The 23951-nt window shown below is 33.2% G+C and overlaps 1 protein-coding gene across 1 annotated transcript in view; it reads right to left on the bottom strand.

The window, feature by feature from the left end:
- LOC124362264 (zinc finger protein 346-like) overlaps window positions 1-23951 on the bottom strand; it is a 48443-nt gene that overhangs the window by 16925 nt on the left and 7567 nt on the right. The window contains exons 2-5 of the mRNA XM_046816617.1: window positions 18047-18344; window positions 12810-12895; window positions 9351-9485; window positions 2816-2952 (exon numbers count right to left, since the gene is read on the bottom strand). Of these exons, the coding sequence (XP_046672573.1) occupies window positions 2816-2952; window positions 9351-9485; window positions 12810-12895; window positions 18047-18344 (656 nt within the window). The remainder of the gene's footprint in view (window positions 1-2815; window positions 2953-9350; window positions 9486-12809; window positions 12896-18046; window positions 18345-23951) is intronic.

Raw genomic sequence — 23951 nt, 5'->3', positions numbered from 1 at the left:
AATAAAAAACACAATTCGTAAGTTATCTAAAATAAATTTATAAATCTCAATAAGCAGCAAAGCCACAAATACATTAATTTTATTAATATTGATTCTCTTTCTTCAGTCGAGTACCTTGTGAGTGATATACAACATTTTTTGTCTTGTTATTAGGTGCAAGAAATGAATAAAGCAGATGGTTTGGCCGACACTGTGAACATGCCACAATATAGTTTTGTCCATGAGAGAAAAACATGGATTTTCTCTAAATTTAGTTCCACAAACGCTCAAAGATTGGCCTTGTGATTTATTGATCGACATGCAAATGCAAGACGAATCGGAAACTGAGTTCGTTAAATTCAAAAAGGCATATCGGTAGGAATCCTTGGAATAAGAACTTTTCTCTCACCTTTACATTTTCCTTTAAGAATCGTCGCGTGGAATCACATTTATCATCAATTTTTTTTTACAATCAAACGCGTTTCCATTGTATAATATTTGGTTGATTTAGATTGCGAAGCATTATGACTACTGCACCCAACCTTCAAAAGTAAGTTATGGGGTGGGTTAAGCCGGGCACATCAAAAGAGTTTAAAAATTCAGTTGGATAGTTTAGTGGCCTCATCTTCATTTGTTGTGCAATCAATAGATTTGAATGTTTGCAGAGTACCATCAATTTGACTCTGAAAATTAAAAAAGTTCAAGTCATCCACATCCTGTTGTTGTTAGCTGCCAAGATTGCTCGCTTCACTCAACCAATTGTTATGTTTGTTGATAAGTATTGATATTTTGAGAATACTTTGCTGATTAGTTCATCTTTGTTGAGATAAAGGTGCAAAAATTGGATGGAAATGAAATCACATCCACTTTCTTGGTCTACAGGAACACAACCATTACCAATAGTCCAACAACTGAGATCAGAAAAATTTTTGAGCAGATGGATCGTTTAATAATTCAACTCTCATGTTTGCAGTCAACTGTAGTTTTCTTTACATAACGCCACAAATTTGATGATTTTAGGCCAAGCGTTTATTTCATCAGCAGCAGTTCGATCTAGGAATAACTGGCAGTGTTTGGCGGAAATCACCAGACAGTAAATTGAATGCGCCTCCAAAACATCTTGTGTCATTGCGCAGATCTTTCAATGTTCTATCAAGTGCTTCCAATGCACGTTTATGGCCATTGTGCATTCGTCCCAGATAATGATTTTTGACGCTACTAAAACTTTTGCCATTGCTGAGTTCTTTGATATGTTGTCGGGCCATACCAACATGACGCTCTTGTCGTCCGATTTCACGTTCTTCTTCAGTAGAATTGTTCACAACGTTACGAAGCCTTTCTTGCATTACGGCTTTGTTGAGACAGATATGATCATCTGGGTCGCGCAATCTTTATAATAATCCTCTCAATGTTTCACAAACACTCCGCCGCTGCGCAAATCTTTAATTTCGTGCGAAACAAAGTTATCCGAACCAAAAGCAATCGAAGTAATAAGTTGTTTTGTCTTTTTTAAAAACCAACAGATTATTGCAAAGGTAAAAAAAATCACTTCATGATTGACTGATTATTAAGTAAAACTGAAAGGACAATCTATACGTCATACCATGATTTCATTTTGTTTGACTGAGTAACCCAGAAAAAATGACACAGGCAGCTGTCACAGTGTCAATCAAATTTACAGTTGTTTGTTTACATTTTGAATTCAGGCAATTGTTTTTTTTTTTTTCAAGATACAGTTTTTTTACTCTATGCTTTCAAACCTATAGGTGTAAAGAAATTTAAAAATAGTAATTAAATGATATAAACATATATTTCTTTTGTTGCATTAATATATGTTTACAAAGAACAGCTGATTCAATTTGAACAGGCCCTTTCACTTAATAACATATGTTTGCTGTAATGCAATTTCTTACGGGTATTTTCCGTAACTTATAGAGACCAGTGGGGCGGAATCCTGAATCGGGAACGGGATAAAAAGTATCCTATGTGTTTCTCCCAAGTTCTTAGCTACCTCCCTACCAATTTTAGCCAAATCGGATCAGCCGTTCTTGACTTATAAATAGTGTAACTAACACGACTTTCTTTTATATATATAGATATCCAGCAATAACCAATTTTTTTCCTATAAAGAGGTATAAAAGTTTCTGTTTTTATTAGTCTTATTAGATCTAGTCTTAGTAACTAAAGGGCAAAACATTCATCAAGATTGACTACAAAAAAGAATCAAAAGCACTTTCAAGGTCATCAGCAGCTAAAAACAATACAGTCAGTTGACATTACTTGACCTACTCTTAAGTTTATTAATATTTACATAATTTAGCAACCTATAGCTGTAGATTGTTTTTTCACCCACACTTGGAGGTGGGGAGCGTGCAGCCGAGAGATCAAGGTTCAACAGCGAGCCAAGGTGGTCGGAGAGGTGGAGTTGGACAGTTCTACAGGTATAAATGCAGCAGAGTGGAGATTGGAAATTAAATTATCCAAGCAGGCTTCCAAACGAATGGGTTGAGAATTCAAACAGAAGCAGTTATAATACTTAAGAATATTGATAAACTTTACAAGAAAGTAACATGCAGACAACAAATAGGTGGTTTTGGCTTTATAGAAGGCATAAAAAGCATATGCAGTTGCTTATACACTGCGAGACAATAAACCTCTCCTCCTCCAACCCACCTTAGACAGTCTAATAATGTTCAGTTAAACGTATTTCTCCTCAAATAGAGATATATGAGGAACACACCCCTGCACATTTTTTTGTGGATTACAAACACTACAAGATAAAAAAAAGTGCCCAGTTTTAGGTGTGTCCATTGTGTAGCTTTAAAATTAAACTTACATCTTTTTCTTTCTCTTGGCTTTCTCTGGATTATTTTGATTTTTCCGGTGGGGTTTTCCTGCATAATGGAGTAGTTTGTCACTCACTGACGTCAATCTAACCTCACACAACTCACAATACTCTTCAAAATTAGCTGCCTGGAACAAAGATAAATAAGTATTTATTTTAATTACGAGTTATGTTCAAAACCTACTAAACAATTTGAGAGCTAAAAAATTATTATAAGTTTCAAGATATTGTAATTACAGCAACATGAAAAAATGTACTCTGATAACATGGCAGTTTGACATGACACAATATTAAAGAAAAAGCCAACATCGGTTTTCGTGTTAGTATCTCACTTTCATCCGTGCTGGTGTGATGTGTTTCTCGTACTCGTGACTTGTGCTCGGGACTTGCAGTCTCTACACTACAGTAACAAGACTTGGACTAGACACCAAGCAGCTTTTGAGTACGTTTGAACCCTTTTCTTTCCCTTCTTTTCTTATTTCTGTTCTTCATTTTTGTATGTACTAATAACTCCCCTACCTAACGAAGAGGATAGATTCCAATCCTCGAAATGTGTTATACGTTTTGTAACTATAACGATGGCAAAAATCCAAAATCCTGTTATCCTGTCAAACCTTTAATCGTCAATAAAAAAATTTAAACTAAAAAGCACATCCATAAACATGAACTTCAACATATGACACAACCAACTTGGGGCTCTATCCAAATATTGAACTTCTACTTCTAGGCTAATTCTGAAACTATGATTAACAAACTACAGTCTTGAATCTCGTGTTCCATCAAGTACTTGTACAAAATGTGGTTGGATAACTATGGCACCAGAAAGTGGGCAAATAGTTATTATTACATTGAATCTTGTATTCAATGTACAAATATAAATATCTTTATTGCAATTGACAATAATATTCATTGCATTGCAAAAGTCCGGGATACAATTAATTTTGGAAGCTCACCACAGTTTTCTCCATACAAACATGTACATTCACTTTCCAATATTTAATTATTTACCCCCAGGTCAAAGTCAATCAGAAAAATGGGCGATAGTGAGTTTATGGATCATACAGACCTACAGTTTCTCACCTTTCAGGTTTTGTGCTTCATTCAGTACACTGAAATTTGGTCATGCCTCCCTTCCACCATAATCAACTTATGTGGTCAACACAAGTAGAAAAATGTGTACTTGTGGGTTAGGGTAGGTTTTAGATTTGCGTGTTTTAAAATTAGTTGTTTAATAGCTTTTTAATAAAATGTTTAATATTCTCAAATACCTTTTTAAGTAGTCAAAAACCTACACTTTTTGCCACTAGTAAGTTTTTTTTATTAAAAAAAAAATTGAACACAAAACAAAAATTAATTTTTGTTGTAAAATCTATAAAAGTTAGTTAATAACATTATTATATCAGTAAAATAGAGTTTTCAATGTCCAGGTCACATGGCATCATTACTCACAACAGTATTGCAAAGAAAGCACTGAGATAAATAATAACAGTTTTTGATCATGGAAATGAACCCATATTTAATATAATCTAAAGTATACAAACTGTTCTTTTGCAGTGATATGATCATTTTTAGGGCTATTACAAAAACACACAACTTGTCTAACCCACTTTTTACATTTACTGGTCCACCAAACTGCAGTAAACTACACTAATAAATCATGCAAGCATAGGATACTACACTAATAAACCATGCAAGCGTAAAAATCACTCAATAAACAAACTGGCACGTGAGCATTACGAAAATCGCTTGCAAGCCTTTTTCTTTTATTCTATTGCAATGGCACCTCTCTTAAAAATCTTCTATACCTCCCCAGGTGGAGCGCAGTTTTAGAACCACTAGTGTAGACTATCTGAATTGTGACTTAGTGGTTTAATGTAGGTTTGCTATGTTGTTTCCGTGAGGCAATGGCCCCAACAGCCTGTTTGTAAGCAAGCCATGTGTTCACTACCACGGTACCCAAGATGAGTTCTTCACCAACTTTAGTGGTACCATTTTCTTTTCTTACTGCTGAGCTATATGATGACATCTGATCTGATAGATCAATTCCCATTTTAGCTTTGTTGTATTCTTGTACCACTAAAGGTGTGAAAATGGGTGTCTTGTCTAGTTCTTTTACCAGTATCGATGAAATCAGCCAGATGTTTTGTCGACATCATCTTAACTTCCCTTTTGTCTTGCCAGCGATTGTATATTCCAGGTTTACAGTTCTCCTAATTCTAGTTTTTGGGAGGTATGGGTTTTTTTGTGGGGGAACCATGCACGGTTACATACCACAGTGCCAACAAGGTGTGTGTTTCTGGCCAAAAGTATGTTGGTCAAATCTACAGATGTATAAAAGTTGTCAATGAATAACTCTCAATCTTAGTAAAGATAATCACTCATCAAATCCATTATGACTGATGAAGCCAGCGTTGAACCTCATCTGTGCCAGCACCTTTTCCCATGTATATTTTCATTTTCAAAGTGTAGCCGGTCATGTTACAAATCTTAAAGACTTTAATACCCTACTTATGGTTTTTTTTTAGATTAGTACAGCCTAAATATCAGACAGTCTCTAAAAGGGATCTTAGTCTCATCAACGACCAGATCCATATCGGGAGACTTTTCTCTTTGAACTTATGGTTCAGGTGTGAAACAAGTGAGGCAATTTCGGCTAATCGGCCATCTTGCTGCAAGGTTACATTGTTACTGAAATGTCCGAACCTCAATAGTAACTGGAATCTATTCCTTCCCACAACACGGGGTGCCATCAGATTTCTGTAGTGAATTACGTGACCAGTAACAACTCAATTTGGGAATTCGGTCTAATCCTACATACAATAACAGTCCCATAAACTTTGTCACCTCTTCAGGATTGGTGGACTTCCACTTACGTACCTACTGCTATAATTCAACCTAATTTTTGAAATTACTAGGCAAATCAAAATGCCCTCAGAAGTAAAATTCTTTTGTTTCCCCTCACGTAATCCCCATTTTTTGTCTTCTTCCTTTTCATTTTCTCTTTCCCTGCTTTATTCAGCCTTTTATATTTCTCACTAAAACTTATGTATGGACCTACCTCATTATTTCCATTAGCAATATCTAATAGACTTTCAGGTTCGTCATCATTCATATGCTCATCACTAATACTTCAGTTTCTTCATTCACACTAGTATTTACAGTTCCTAAATTATTTCCACTATTGTTTACAGCTCCTCACTCTCAATTTCACCAAAGACACATTCATTTGTCACTTCAATCTCAATAAAATTTATTATCACTCATAATAACATTGGCCCGTGCCAACCCTACTTGTGGGTTTTTTTAGACTAGTACCTAACATATCTAATAGATAATACGGCTAAGTTGCTTACTCAGGCATGCAAGCTTAACTTTACCATGGACCTACTCAGAGGTAATGCATTTTACCTCTGAACTGCAGTATTTAAACAACTACATATCACAACTTATAGTTGTGCCAACTGTAGACTTACTTATTGAAATGCCCGAACCTCAATAGTAACTGGAATCTATTCCTCCCCATAACACTGGGTGCCATCAGGTTTCTGAAGTGAATTACATGACCAGTAACAACTCAATTTGGGCAATTTTCTGGTCTAGGCAAATCAAAATGCCCTCAGAAGTAAAATTCTTTTGTTTCCCCTCATGTAATCCCCATTTTTTGTCTTTAATGTTTTAAAGACAAAAAACAGTATATATCCCCATATATATTTTAATGTTTATTCGTTTTTGTTCATTGTTTTGTCAGTTAATCACTTATATTGTTGATTTTATATATTCGTTATTAGTGTTCACGAAGTCCAGATCGTCTTCTGTATTGTCCACGTCACTAACGATGTTATTACCCCATTCATCATCGCTGTTTTGCTGGTCAGGTTCACTTGTCATGGGAATATTAAAAAGCATCTCAATATCTTTATCAATAAGATTATCTATTGCTCATTGTAACTGGTTAGTAACAAGATGTAAATAACTAAAATATTCACGTCAGCAGTAACATTTTACATTCGTATACTGCCAAAGCAACACATACCCTATAAGCCAACGCTGAGGTTAGCCTCTAGTAGGGGTGGGGACAGAAAAAGGTGACAACGACAGAGTTTCAGCATTAGTGCTACCAACCGTGAATAGTAAAATGTCATTTTAACGTTAAAATCCCTCTGTCCGATTGGGTCAGCAATGTTTTTTTTTTCAACCTCAAACCATTGAATAAAATTCCTGCCGACCCGATCAGTCCAATATTACCCTCCCCTCCCCCTGAGTCATATTTGTGAAAAAAAGTTTTTACTATAGCTTACTATCACACCAAAATAATATTATTAATGAAGAATACAAAAAACATTGGCACTACAAGATTATCACCAAGCTTATATGGTGGCAGTTAACGTGTTAAATGCCCTGTAGAAACAATTAAACACAAATTTTACCATAGGTTGTTAAACATCTCCATTTTATTCAGTTGAGGAATTTCTCACTACAAATAATTTATGTTTATAAATTGTTGTAGGTTTTTGTATGTATTTATATTTGCATAATTTTATATATTGATTGTTACATTTTATATATTGATTGTTAAATTTTATATGTTAAATGTAGATATTGATTGATAAATTTTATACTTATTGTTAAATTTTATATTTGTTGTTGAATTTTATATTTATTGTAAAATGTTATACCTATTATTTATTTTTATATTTGTTGGAGATTTTTGTAAAATTGTAAACATTTAGTTACAATCTTGTTGCTTTTAACAATTTTATTGTTAATGCCTTGTTTTCACTAGTTTTAATGCATCCTGCTTAAAAAAAACCAAATGTACTAGAAAAACTGTCTCAAACCACTAAATTTACATAATGTTGCTGTAAATGTTACTGTTGGACCTCTGTATGACTTTTATTTAGTTTGTAGAATAGTACATTGTTACAAGTACTTTTGACTTGGCCATCTGGCGGCAAATAGACATTGTCAAAACCTGTAGAAGTCTAACGGGAATAAACATGATTTGATTTGATAAAGAAATAAGAATTTCTATCTTGTTAACATGCTTCAGAGAATAGAATAGATGATTATAACAGTTTCGTATTTGAGAATAAATAATTTTTCTGAGACATCAAATGTTTACAACTGTATTAACAAACTAATAAAGCTACATTTACAGGAGTTATATAAAAATTTAGCTTGTTTATTTCTGCGTTTAGAGATATAAAGGAAATAATTTACAACAGATTACATTCAGTTTTTCGATAAATCAATCTTAGGTAATTGGTCGGAAGACCTATTGTGACCTGTATTCTGTAGTTCAGTTTTAATAATCAGTGTTGTTTTGTTTTTATTGAGTGCATGTGTTAGAGTTAGCGGAGTTGACGCACAGCATGGTGGTTGTGATTCCTGACTTAAGCGTGTCACAATGCTCCTGTATGATTTTTTTAAATTTTAATCTAGATTGCAGTTATGTGTTAGGGTAGTTATTCAGAGGAAGAGATAAGATTGCAAATCTCGAAATGTTACTGATTTCTTGTATCACTGAACGATGACAAATGTCCGGAAATATCCTGTTTCTTTCACTATCCTTCCATCATCAAAAACAAACTTCAAATAAAGGATACCTTCATAACTTTTTTATGTCGATAACAATTTTTTTGTGCTTTTCAAACAAACTGCAACTGTCAAAACTCAAAAATGTATAACTTAAAGACTTGTAATCTAATTAAGACCAAATCTTTATAAAAAATAGGAACCAGTGTATTGTTTTTGATTATGTAATTTTGGAATCAAATGAAAAAAGTTATTACTAAACTGCCATTTAAACTTTTATTTTTGACCGAGCGGTAGAATACATTTGGCATTGGTCATGTTATAGAACAATAGTCATCTTCTTAGGCATGTAATTTTGTAAACCACTAGTTAAATGTTTAATTTTTAACAAATTTAACTAAACAAGTTTTGTTAGTTTACAGCGGCCAGTGCCAGCTTGTTTGAACACACAAAAACTGAAAGTTTTTGTTTGCAAATCATTTTTTTACAAGTCTAAACGCAGAAATAAACAAGCTAAATTTTAATGAGGCGCCCATCATTGTAGCTCTACTTGTTAGTTTGTGGTAAACTTGTGAACAGATGCTTTTACATGGACTGCTAATAAATATTTTTGAATAGTAGATTTAAAAATATATTTCTGTAATGTCAAGTTTGATGCTAGCATATTCCTGTACACATTTTTTAAATAGGAAAAGGTCATTAAATTAAGTACTTTTTACACTGGACCAAATTTTAGAGCAAGTTTAGTATAAATAAGCTTTAATTTTAAAATGCAATATTTTCTTCACCTTGAATCACAAAAAGTATTTCATAAAACATTCAGACATAAACTAAAATGTTAACATACTAACACTAACATATTTTACATCTAATACAGCGAATTATTACTATCTTGAATACATAATTTGATATCATATTAGGCTTTGTACCTTAACAAGTACAGTATTACAGCATCATTGTAAAGTATCCACATTTTAATAAAAATACTTACTGGGAATGAATATGCGCTCTCCCTCCTTGGCATTTCAGCACCAGTTTTTGCACACCACTCGAATAGAAATCTTGTCACTTTCTTATCATGTGGTTTTCCGCTGTAGTGCATTTTTGCAACAGCTGGTGAGGATAACTACACATAACAGTAAGTACAATCAATAAATACCAAACAAGTATAAAAGATATAAGTATGATAAAATAACTAATAACTTCAACAAAATATAACAACTATAACAGTTACACAACAGATTAACGGCATCTGTTAAAAATTCCCACAAGCCATTGAATATTTATATTTAAATTTCACAAAATAATTGACCAAGGACCCACTCAGCAAAACAACATATTCAACTGATATTTTTCTATAGTCTATGATTATATGTGTTACTATCACTTGTAAAATGTCATATGATTGTACTTAGTTTGTTTGCAAATCCATTTATTCTGTGATTTTCTCGTTTCCTCATGGATACACCCACCCAGCTATAAGACCAATGTAACCATAATCTTGGTTCATATTTTCATGTTCCCTAATGCTTATCCAAAATTTCAATTCTATACGTCAGTTCGTTCTCGAGATATTGTGTAGACAAAAATATTTTTTTCAGCTCCTTTGCTCAGCCATTTTACTAAACAAATGTAATATAAATCATTTAATTCCAAGTGTTTGTGAAAATCATTAAAATCTCAACCACTATTACTTGATAAGTACATTAAACCCTGGAACTAGCCATCATTTTTCCCAAAATAGCAGGCACTTCTTTGCAATTTTGTAAGGGTTTTTTATAAATAAACTTAGTTTACAACAAAATAATTAAATATTAAATCATTTTAATTTTACTTTTCAAAATAAATTGATTAACATAATAAAGTGGCAAAGAATAAATTTTTCTTCCATGCATAGCACCCTCACAGCCAATGTAAAATTTATTTGAATAAATCCAAAATATACTAAAGTTTTGTAATATGTGTAACTCATAAATTATCAAAAAATATTTCATAAAAGGAAGTTTTTTGGTACTTTTAATTAATATCCATAAAAACTACAAAATCTACAAAAATCTCTTATTATGATAGTTTGGAATCTAGTGGATGAACTCATGTTTTACTAAAATGTAAAATATGTGTAGAAGAAAAAGATGTTATTTATAGAAGTTTATGTTATATAACATTTTATTTTACAGCAAAAATGTTTTCCAAAGTAAAAACTGTGAAATAAAGGCCAAACCATTTTTAGGTATCAATTTTGTAATCATCAAAACATTATTTATAGACCCTATAGAAATTACATTGATATAAGTTTACAAAAATATACCACAACATATTTTTATCTTTATTATTTTCAAAGTCAGTAGGATCAGACACAATTAATTCACTAGGTAATGGTTCATCCATATCAGATGAAACTTCATCCATTTCTACCAAATTAACATTGTCCTCCGATTCATTACATCGTACATTCCTAATGCCACTGCTGTTCAAATAACACTCATTGTGAAATGTACTATAAATATAAATGTTTTACCCGACAATAAAAATATTAAATCTATATAATTATACACCAATCTGCAGTTCCACGAAAATTTAATTAATTCACTAACACATTACAAAAACTTCCACATGTCTCACTTCACTAATATATAAAACACTACACAAACGTTTTTTTTACACAAGGTACAAATAAATATCAAACAATACACTAGTATTGACAAATGGTACAATAACAACTGAGAAATCACTATGGCAACCAGACAATGTGTAATTCTTATCTGCTAGCTGAATCTGTGATTATACAAAAGAACAAAAATATGTAACAGATCAACATTAGTCCAATTTAAATTTTTAAATGGTTTTTGCCAAGATCAGCAAGTGGAAATTGACATGTGTCACAAACAGCTAATAAAGCAAAACAGATGTTATGTTTTTCATCACATGTAAGTCTAAAATAATTGATAAAACAAAGGATACATTAACTTCGTACTGAAATCAATTTGAGCTGTTTGATTATGACATTAATAAAGAAATTACAAATTAAAATCAATACAACCCAAACTACGTCACATGAAACACTTGTTTAACGTCTTCACTGACTATATTGTTTCTTAGAGAAGTTCTTCTTTGTTTTGATTTGATGTTCACTTCTTCCAGACAATGATAAAATACAAAAAATATTAACATTTAATTAAGCTATTTTCAACACATTAGGCATTTAGGGATTTTACAAAACATAACCTCTTCAAACAACTATTGAATAAATATTTATTTGCATACAGGCTGTTGAAACGATGTTTACACTCACGATCGTATAGAACGTAAACTCTTGACAGGGAATTTTAACAAACATAAAGTAATTTATGCATGATCGGAAATTACATGAACAAATCGCAATCGGAAATGTGAACGTCAAAGTTTAAAATGTTCTAATGACAAATTTAATGTAACTATACAATGTTGTAAGTTACAATATGAGATCTTAGAATTTTATCTTTAAATTTACGAATGTTTTAGTTCAAAGTGAAAACAGACTTGCTGTGAGAGATCATATTACAACATAGTTAATGTGTCAAAAAAAGCTTAGTGCCATTTGAAAATGAATTTAATGCATCGATAATCATTTAAAGCCAGTTGCAAAGTTAACTTACTCACGTTGCAATGAAGCGCATCTGACATACATGTATTGACAAGTAAAGTACTGAAAACGACATTTCGTTCCAATAGAACTGTTAGTCCTAACTGTTGCGAACTCATTGCAACGGTTTCGTGACTAGTAATGGTTTGGCACACGTCCACTGAAGGGAATAATGGATCGTTTAATATTACCTACTGTCACCACTTGAAACCTATTAGAAATTTCAATATATCTCTTGCCTTCAATACAGGTACTTTAGTAGAACAAAATTATATACTTTCTATATAACTAATATTGTATTTTAAACTTTAATAAAAATTAAAACAGACATAATTCTACTAGTGTTTTCAGTATATGGTTGAGATTACATTTTTCAAAATACTTTCCAGTATCTTATTCTTTACTGAAGGTTTTCATTAAAAAGTTATACTAAACACAAGTAATAAACTAGTAACATTCATGCTATTCATGGATTGCTACTCATGTTAAATGTAGATTTTTTACCAGAAACCAACCCTAGATGTTAATTATACAGGCTGTTTGTATATACAAAGTTCCTTGAACACACTTACGTGATCTACCTAATTTTATAAGAACTATGAAAAAAATTATTTCAGTATACTGAAATAGTGAACTGTTATTAATTCACTAGAAGTTCAGTACACTGATCTTGTCATCGTCATTATAGGAACTGGCCACCATGTGACAACATCTCTCATCCGTAGTCCTCTATGGATTTAATAAGTGAATAAAAAACAAAAGTGGCAACCTATGAGAAAAGTAAATGAGTTGGGTATCTGAAGAGAGGGGAATTAACCAACTATTTACCTCAGTGCTGCACAATTTGCAATAATAAGCTTCAAACATATCCGTCAATTCCTTGGGATATGAATTTTGTCTGTACTGGTCCATATCTGAAACATAATCAAAATTGATATCATATATTTTCAGAGAATAGTTAAAAAGACAGTAAGAAAAAATCCTATATCGTGGTAGCATCATTAACAAACACTGTGTAACTAGAATGTACTTGGAGACTCCTGCTGAAATGATACACGTGTTAAAGACTCAACAGTTCCTACTAAAATTCATATTCCCTGTATGTCCTCTTAACTTATAATCTCTTTTTATTTGTCAAGTAAATAAATTCTTATTTGATTATCACTCTGTAAAACCATTGTAACATTCTTCTAAGAAAGCAAAAGAGCAACTTGGCATTAACACATTTTCAGCATTGGATTAACGTGATTGAACAGTACTGTTATTCTAATAAGCAAAACAAATTCAAAACAAAACATGTCTCATATAATACAAATCCTAAAGAACTTTATATACTACCAGAACTTGGTATCTACAACTGACAATAGATGAAACTTTATACTGGAAACCACATATTAAGGAATTGTGCAAAACACAGCTCTGGTACTCATGTCATAAAACAAATCACACAGATAAGTGGTCTGTTTGAATCACATTCTATATATATTATAGCGGCTTAGGGTGGAACAACAAGAGAAACATGAAAAGTACTGTACTTATTAAAGTTTATTAAAAAAAACACTCAAAATCGACCTGTTTATTTGCGACTCTCTTTAACTGCTCTAGCATCTCTCAGATTCAAGCTGGAAATATAACAGAAGTCTCGTTCTGCAGCATTTTCTTGACCCTTTCCAAACATTTATAACACTACAGGGGTCTTGATAACATAAATTTTACCAATTTCAAAATTTAAAACTAAATTTTGAAAAATGTGCCCCTTTAAAAATGTTGAAATATAATTTTGAAAACTTCTCAAATAGTCATTGTATATTTGTTAATAAATAGTATAAGTTTCATAATGGGTACTTATATAAAAATGTATTTGAAAATATGCTTACATACAAATTTCATCTTACAATGTTTACAACTGAATTTGAAAATTCTCACAAACACATATTCTATTTATTTATTATATAAAAAATAAATAGTTATAAATAATTTGAGCTGAAATTTATATTGTTTTATTGAAAAGGAATTGCTTGTCCATATTCAATAGAATAAGTGATTGAATGTGTAAGCAAAACAAGTTGGCTCAGGTGCTCTGGTAGTAGCAAGTCTGTCATAACCTGCAGTCTATTGCGGCTTGCCTGTGCTGTTTAGTCTCTTCAATAGTTTGGTGGTGTAACAAGTATCATATAAATATATGTTTTTAATGATTGGTAGTGATAAAGTAGTGCCTAGTTCAGTTTCATTATTTTTAGTGTACAGTCCAGTTTTATAAATAAGTAAAACAATATTTTCTACAACTATAAAACACTTTGGTTCAATAATTAGGAGTAGTAAGTGGATTTTTCCATTAGAACTTGTGCAAATCTGTTAAAAAGTACATAACATTTTGTTTTATTAAATTTTAACAAAACAATTAGGCATAAGTGTTCACAGTATATTTAAAGATTTTGACTGATTGACTTTAATAATGACTAGTTAGTTAAAATTTTAAATGGAAAACACAAGTATATACAACATTCCATCCTTTTGAAAAAAAAATTTTAAGATAAGAAATAAAAATACTAAGAACAGTAACACAATGGATGCTTGAGCATTTACAAGAGTTGAGCTTCCTGAGGAAGCTAAAGTATGTGACTCTTGCAGAAAAAGAATAAAGAAACAAATCAAGTGGTCAGTGCTAAACAAAGCCTTGAGCCTGAAACTTCAAATCATTCTGATTCCGATAATGACTCTCAATTACACATAAACAACTAATTTAAGTCAGATGTTTTTGAGACACTTAATACTTTACTTCATGAAATGGGTGAATCACCCCAAGATTCAAAAAAGTAAAATCTAAAAGTTACACACTAAATAAAATTGTCAAAATTAAATCAGCCATGAAGTGTAATCAGCCATGAAGTGTAAACATTGTACTTCAACTGAAGATCATCTTCTCATAAAGATAGTAAAACCCTTGACAAAGAAAAATCTAGAAGACCACTTCTCACAATGCACTTCTAAGGACGAAAATAATTATATTAACATGTTTGCCTAATCCATGAAGTGTTAGAAAAACAATGAGAGGATTCAATGCTCCAAATTATATGATGAGACAATATAAGAAAATACTAAAAGATAAAGGTATATTAGAGGGTCCAAACCATAAGCCTGGATAGGGCCTGTCTCTGGAAATAGTAACAGCAGTGCGGTCATTCTATGAGAGTGATGAAATCAGCAGTTTTACCAGGTATGAATGATTGTGTCTCTGTTAAGACCAAGACTGAAGATAAAGTCAAACTGTCAAAGAGACTAGTTTTATGCAATTTAATGGAGGCCTTTCGATTTTTAAAAGAAAAATATCCTACATTAAAAAAAAAGATTTTCAAAGTTTGCAGAACTAAGACCAAAAAACTGTGTGTGCTGGCAGATTCTAGCGGCACACACTAAATATGTGTACAGGTATACTGCATAGGTATCCAAACAAACAGGATCAGCATACCCAGACATATTTAGCCAAACTTACAGGGACCATTTCCTGATGGTGGACGATTTCCTTCTGGAAGAAACAGACTCCATTAAGTTCCTTGGAATGTACCTTGATCGGGGGCTGACATGGGACGATCACATTGAAAACGTTTGCTCTAAGATTGCTTCGGGAATTTATGTCCTGCGCAATCTTGCAAAATTTTGTTCGGTGGATGTATTAAAAATGGCCTATTTCGGTCTGATACATCCACATTTGACATATGGCTTGAGATTGTGGGGAAGCTGTTCCAAGTACAGATTTGAAAGAGTTTTCAGATCTCAAAAGAAAGCCGTAAGAATTCTTTCAAAATTAAACCCCAGAGAGTCGTGCAAATATGCCTTTAGGGAGCTTGGATTGCTGACCCTTCCCTGTCTCTATATTCTCGAGGTGGCCTTGTACTGCCGACTTAAATGCGAGTTGGTACGGGGCAGGGATGTCCACCAATATGGGACTAGAGGCAGGAATAACTTTCGAGTCGAACAGCACAGAACGGCAGCTTTCGAACACTTACCATCTCAAGTTGGAGTCAGACTAATCAATAGGCTCCCTGAGGGCATCAAACAACTTAATGAAACAAAACAATTCAAAACTCGACTAAAACATTTTCTTATGTCAAAGGCATTTTACTCAACTGATGAGTTCATGATGGGCCGCTGGGATGAAAATTTTTGAAATTAACAATAACCACGAAATCCCCGGTTCTGATACATGCAATGTAATATAATTCTTGTATGTATTTACCTTGACCAACATCATTTATCTGATGTACTTATTTACTTTATATAGTTATGTTGACGCATGCCATGCAATATTTTAATTGTTTCACGCAATAAAGAATATTATTATTATTATTATTATTATTATTATTATTACCAAGAGCCAGCCAGCTTCAGAAGGACAATTGGGTTGGTAGTACACTCAATCATACTTTATGCAGCACCTGCATGGATTGGTGTAATGCAGTATGAAAAGTAATGCAAAATTCTTGGCACAACACAGAGACGGCTTGCCTTATGAGTCTGCAGTGCATACCGAACAGTATCAGCTGAGGCAGCACAAATCACTGCAGGAATTACACCCCCATTGACCTACAGGCTGAAGAACGAAATGACAATTATAAGAACCAGAATAGGCAAGGAAACCGAGACAATCTTCTCAGTGCATGGCACGATAAATGGCAAGGGAACGCTATAGGAAAGGCTCATTGGAAACAAACTCTCATTAAAGATTTAAGAAGTTGGGCAGAGAGAAAGCTCAGTAGCTCAGTAGTTGTAAGAAATGGCATTTTTCCAAAGTGAATAACTTTTTCCTCTCAAAATTCAGGAAGGGACAAGACAATTCTAGAAAGATACAGAGATCCGATTAGCAGTAAGGGGTAGTGGAGCTTCAGCACAGAGCAGTGGGGTGGTGGAGCTTCGATAGGGAGCAATGGAGCTTCAGAGCTTCAACAGGGGGCCATTGTATTTCAGTAAGAAGAGGTTGTGGTTCATCCTCAGAAAGCATTGGTTGCAGGCACTAAGTTCCAATCACATACACACAAATGTTGCAGAAGCCAAGTCCTCTACATTCACCTACATATCTTCAACTCTATCAGCACAAAGAGACAGGACCTCAACAGTCTTAGTAGCAAGGGGAGGTGGTATTGGAACCTGATTTTTGTTACAGGAAGTCTAAGTAGTATGGTTTTCAACATTAGAATCCAATGTTCTATAACAACACTATCTAATACAAACTCAATGGTTTTAACCAAGTTATTTTCATTCTCAATCATCCTCATTCAAACAGACCAAATCATCTTCATCACTAAGGCGACTATCTGGTTCGTAATCCAAATTGGCATCTGTGTCATTATAAAAATGTTTTAACCCCTTTAAATACTTGGTGTATCACCATTAACAGGACAATTCTGAATCACATTCTGAATCAAAATTATCGTTCAGATAGCATTCAATACAATGTTGTATTTTTATTTCATCAGGACTAATTTAGAATCACCAGTAAAACATTCGATTATATTATTGTTTTACAACTGAAACGTGTCATGGAAAAAGTAAGGTTGACAAGACTACGCAATATAGACGTTAAACTTACACAGACCGTAAGGGTATATCACAATGACTGCTCCTTCACAGTACACACTGAACAACAGTAGCACCTATTCCTCCACTCATGGACCCAGAATAAGGCTAACTGAGTTGAAGCCGACGCAGATGTGACACACTGTCACATTCCAAACAGATAAAGCACACACCGTGTGCACATTGTTATCAAGACAACACCTTACTAATTCAGGGTTATCAAAAATAGTTTTACCATCTTATTAGGACAACACCATTTAATGTTTTGCTAATATATTTTGGTTAGGCAATATATAGAGCACAAATTACAAGGAGAACACAGAATTACAAGTATTAGTTTATATTTTTTTTATAATATTAACAAATACAAACAAAATTTGATATGCTGATTACTCCGAGATTAAATAAATTTGTTTTGTGAAAAATTTTATATACAGCAAATTAAAATACACAATGAAATGTTTAAACATTATGAAATTTACTGCACTTACTCTCACATACAGATTGAAGAGAACCTCTTGAATTTCCACTTCTTTGTGAATGATGATCAGATGGAGAGAAACGGTCATGTCTGCTGGAAGGTCTTTGTCGATCAAGATCATCATCTAAGGGCGATCTTGAACGACGATCATATGGAGAGAAACGGTCATGTCTGCTGGAAGGTCTTTGCCGATCAAGATCATCATGTAAGGGCGATCTTGAACGACGATCGTGTCGAGATCGATCATGTCTATTGGAAGAAGGTCTTCGCCGATAGTAGTCATCATCCTTAGACGATCTATACTCCATCTAAAATAAGTTATTATTATTAACTTCTTAACAATTTTTGTTAATATCCTAAATTGTGCCATTTTGCTGAATTTCTTTTAGTTTTCGTTCTAATTAGGATATTCACTTTTTTAGGTAATAAACTCATTAAAAGGTAATTTTATCATTTTTTGTTATTTTTAAAGTTATTTTTGTCAAATATCTTTAAATTAATAATACTATTAAGCTTTAAAAAAATTAAAATGAGTCTTCTTCTTTTATTGTATTTAATATACAAACAACTACAAAACAAAACATATAAAAACCCTCTGGCTTATTAGTAGTTTCTTAAAATTTATACCCATTGCTGATGTCCACCAAAATCTTGTCCATCGAGACATCATTATCATTCTCTGAGTCTGGTTCACCTCATAAACCCGTACCAAAAATTGATTTGAGGGTCTGATACACCTATTGTACATTATTTATGCATACAACCATGCAATAAAAATAAATCTATTGACACAATAGTTGAACATGATTGCTGTCTTCATCCCTTATTTTGGTTTTTACTTAGAACTAAAAAGTTGAGTCCTTCTGTAGACTAAGTTAATTGAGTAATTAAAGAAACATCTGATGTTGACAGAAGTCAAAGTATTGTTACTGCCAAATTGGTTATACAGGGTGAGGCAGACCACCCGTCCTCAAGCAACCAACCAACCAACCAAAGCAGCTGAATCAAGAAATAGACTTAAGATACAAAACAATAAAATAAAATACAAACAAGAACTCTTTTTGTTTACTATAAAGTTTATCTGTTTCAGTAATTGTTTGAATCTGCCAGATTTTTGGACTTTTTGGCAGGCACAAACATATTTTGTTGCTGTTTGTTTTTTCTAAAAACTAAATGTACAAGTTGTATAATATTATTTTTTATTTTGTAATAAATTTGAAAATCGTTGGTACTTTGGTATTACAGGGGGCTACTATTTTTGGAAGAGTTTTTCTTACCGAGCACCTTAAAGAATTACATTTAAAAAAATAGACGTGAAAATTACATGACATTCCGTTCTTATTTTCTGCCCCTCGAAAGCGAAGCGATGTCAATGAGGAGACCACTCTGTTCCTATCTACTTCTTGTTATTTGGCTATAAAAGTAGGTAAATACATAAGTACACATTATAAATAGAAAAAGTTAATGAGCGCTCACCTGATCTGAGTTTGAATTTAGGTACTATTACGAGGAATGTTTTTTTTTTCTCACCAACAGTGTGGGGTGGCACCATGTACCACCAATGCCTGTTCTGATGGCCAGGGGCATTTCCGATCGGTACTTTCCCGACCTCATATCACATGCCAGATCGTCCAACGTATCTGGGTACTATTAACATCCCTCGAGATAGTACCCAAATTCAAGCTCAGATCATGTGAGACCTTGTACAGGTTATCCTTAACTTTTGGTACTAATAGTAATCTTTATCGCAACCTAATCTAAACATACTTAATAATGGCCTCCAGATAATGTTAAAGTACAATTTGTTAAATTTATATATTTTAGATTTTGATTTCATTGAGTTTAGTAATGTGTTATGCTGTGCTAAATGTGAATAAAGAAAACAAACACATTTTTTTTTTTAACCAGTTAATAACTTTTAGGACTAAGTGCGGGGACAAAGTGTCCTCTTCCCTCAGAAGGAAATAAAAAAAAATAAAAAAAAAAAATAAATAAATAAAAAAACTTTTTAACATGCAACGGTAAGTAATAATAATTATTTTTTTCTTATTCTGTAGCTTTTGCTGAAAAAGAATTCAACTCTTAAAATCGTGTAGCAATACAGGTGGATGTGGTCAGCACATACAGGGTTACATACCTTATTTCAATAGTAGTTTGAATTAACAACAAAACATGGTGGTAGCAATATTGTTGATATTTTTATATGCTATGTTTATTGATAAAAGTGTGTTTATTCTTTATATTTATCAAGTAACTAGCGGGCCCGGCGCGCTTTGCTGCGCATTTCAATAATTTTTTGCAAAAGTTGCCCGCGGCTTCGCACGCAATTTCCCGTTGAAAACAGTACACTATATTCACTTATTCTTTTTCTATCACATTCTAAACATTGCTGAGATAATTGATAGTCGTTCCATCGTGAGCCTCTTGGGCGTATTATGAAGGTATGTACCATATTCCTGCCTCTATCTAGCTGTTACCCACGGCTTCGCACGCAAATCTTAAGAACCGAAGTCCTTATATTACTTAGTAAATTTTTTTTTTTTTACTATAATAAATTTTAGATTAAATTAGTTATATCTCCGATGCCACGATTGAGCTTGCTTTGTTGTCTCGATCGAGAGAATATGTACACACGGAGTTTTGAGAACCATACTTCTGTCAAAAAAAAACAACTAAGGTTGATTTTATAACATTCTTTATATTTGTAGCCAACGTAAGATAGTAATTATGATATCTGCATTACTCTTCTGATCAAGCATGAGCATGGTTTATATTAAATAAATATTGCAGTTAAAGGTGAATTTTTACGTCAAATTTGAATTGTATTATCTGGATAGTAAAGTCTATGTTTAACAGTGATTGCAAAAACAGTTTAAACAAAATTTGTCGTTTCTCTTAAGCTTACTCTATGCTTTAAAACTATAAGTGTAATATATGTTTACAAAGAACAGCTGATTAAAAATTTGAAAAGACGTTAACATATGTTTGCTGCAATGCATTTCTTATGGGTATTTCTGTAACCAGTGGGGCGGAATCCTGAATCGGGAAAGGGATGGGCATAGCTTATAAACCTTCTCCGTGGAAAAATACATATACGTACAAATTTTCATCATGATCGGTCCAATAGTTCACGATTCCATAAAGGACAAACATACAAACATTCATTTTTATATATATAGACAATGATGTAGCATTGGACGAAACTAACGAAGAAAGGTTGATGAACCATGCAAATAAGGTTGCTCATAATGCATTGTCTCAATCTACCACCTCCGGAACCACTTGATTTTCAATGTAATGGGTGGTCTCAGTGTAAAAATATTGACGGAATGTGGCCTTGATAGTGGCATTAAAAGAAAGGCAAATCGATGTTCTTATCTACAATATGAACGAACATGCAAGGAGATTTTTGCATAATTTTCACCATCGGACACTCTTCAGAGGTTTGACGTCTATTTCATACCTCGTAAGAGCATAATTTATAAACATGCAAAATTCCTAAAACAGAAGCAAAGGAATAATATTGCTGAAAAGTTCATAACCGATCTTCATACATATGCAAAAATATGTGACTGGAAACAATTCTTGTCCTTATAATTCAGATAAAAGATTCAATTTCACACACACACACACACACACACACACACACACACACACACACACACACACACACACACACACACACACACACACATATATATATATATATATATATATATATATATATATATATATATATATATATATAGAAATAAATTAAATTAGTATAAATGGCAACAACATAAATTAGACTTACATAAAAACAATAAAAAGTACATTATTGGAGTGTTTGTTTTTTAAATTTATAAAAACCGTACTCAAGTACTATCTGGAAGCCACTTTGTCCCTACTTAATGTCTTATTAGCTCATAGGCCTATAAGAAAGTAAATACATACGTACTATTATAAATAGAAAAAGTTAATATTAACATTTACAAGTCCTCACATATTCTGAGCTTGATTTATATATTATCTCAAGGGATGTTCTTTTTTCACCAAAAAAAGTAGACCAGCATTGAAGGTGTCACCAAAGTCTATACTGACACCCGGAGCATTTCTGATCGGTAGTGCGTCAGTTACAACATGACCGGTGGAATGCATGAAGGGGGTGAAGGAGGTGAGTGCATGGGGACACAATCCAGTACTAGGAGGAGTGGATACGATGCTACTACCTCAACTGAGTGTTTTCGACTCCTTGCTCAGGAGAGATACCTTCTAAATGGCACAGAAGAGTTTAAAAATGATATGACAGATAAGAAAAAATTCTTATGATTTAAAATTAAAGACCCTTAGACGCCAAGCAACTGCAAATACTATAGAAGAAGCTAATGACAAAAGTAAAGCACTGTGGAGCATAATCAATAGTGAGTGAAAATCTACCAACAATACACAACAATGGAGCTGAATATAGATGGAGCCAAAATTCAAGATCCTAATCTAATTGCTAACCACCTTAACATAAGTTTTACTAATACTGCAAATGACCTCCTTGTAAAAATCCAACATCAAATGCCTCAACAGCCTCCAGTAGATACTAACCATACACAACAAATACCGAATATATTTCTTTATCCAACTAATAATGAACATGAAGTGCTAGAGGTGAGTGTCTCTTAAGAACAAGACATCAACTGGCATTGACAATATCTTTGTAAAGCTACTGAAGACATGTAAAGAAGAACTTACCACACCACTTGTACATGTCATCAATCAATCATTCAGAAATGGAATTTTCCCGACTGACTTCAATATTTCAATGATATTTCCTAAATTAAAGAAAGGAGACCATCTTGATCCCAAAAATTACCGTCCAATATCACTAATATCTACATTCTCCAAAGAGTTTGAAACATTAGCGCTTCATAGACCTCTTCAACATTTATTTCTTCATCAATTACTTATCCCACATCAACATGGCATTCTCAAGGGAAAATCTACCACATCAGCCATCATCACCCTTGTTGAGTTTCTCATAGACAATCTCGAAGCCGGCAACACATCAACAACAATCCTACTTGACTTTAGCAAAGCTTTTGACTGTCTGGACTACACTCAACTGATGAACAAAATAAAGATCTTGGGTATAAATGGAACTACTGCAAACTGGTTCAAAAGTTTTTTAACAAATAGTTGAGCTAAAACACACAGAAAAAGGAGTAACTAAATTAGTGAAATCAAAACCACTACCAGTGATAAGAGGTGTCCCACAAGGCTCTGTGCTGAGTCCCGTACTTTTTATCTTGTTAACAAATGACCTCCCAGAATATCTGGTGGAATATAACGAAACACTGATGCATGCAGACAACACTATTCTCCTTCTCAGTGAAAACTCCCTGACATGCTCGAAGTCCGTTCATCAGTGGCATTAAATATGGCTATAAAATACTGCCATAGTAATAGCCTGGTTGTAAATGGAGATAAAACCCAACAACAGGTGTTTGGCAGGAAAAAAGACCAAGTAGGACGACTTCCAGATATAGAAATATCCAAAGAGGCCAAGTATTTGGGAATAACTATTGATGAGCAACTAACATGATCCCTCATATTGACAACCTATGCCATAAATTAAGTAGCAGCCTCTATGTCATCAAGAGGATTAAATCCATAAGTAGTACCAGAGTAGCAAAAATTGCATATCATGCAATCTTTGAATCACACCTGTGATACGGACTCGGAGTTTGGGGTAACTAATCGGCAACATACTTGCAGTGTGTCCTGGTGCACCAGAAAAAAGCTATTAGAGTGCTTGCAGAACTTAACAACAGAGACAGCTATCGACAGAAATTTAAAGAACTGAAGGTTCTAGCAGTGGTTTGCCTGTACATCTTAGAGGTGGCCACTCACGCTAGCACTCTACAGCTACAGAGAGGTACCGA

Source organism: Homalodisca vitripennis, chromosome 5 (assembly GCF_021130785.1).
Source record: "Homalodisca vitripennis isolate AUS2020 chromosome 5, UT_GWSS_2.1, whole genome shotgun sequence".
NCBI classification, from domain to species: Eukaryota; Metazoa; Arthropoda; class Insecta; order Hemiptera; family Cicadellidae; genus Homalodisca; species Homalodisca vitripennis.
This window is presented reverse-complemented; position numbering and strand designations above follow the sequence as displayed.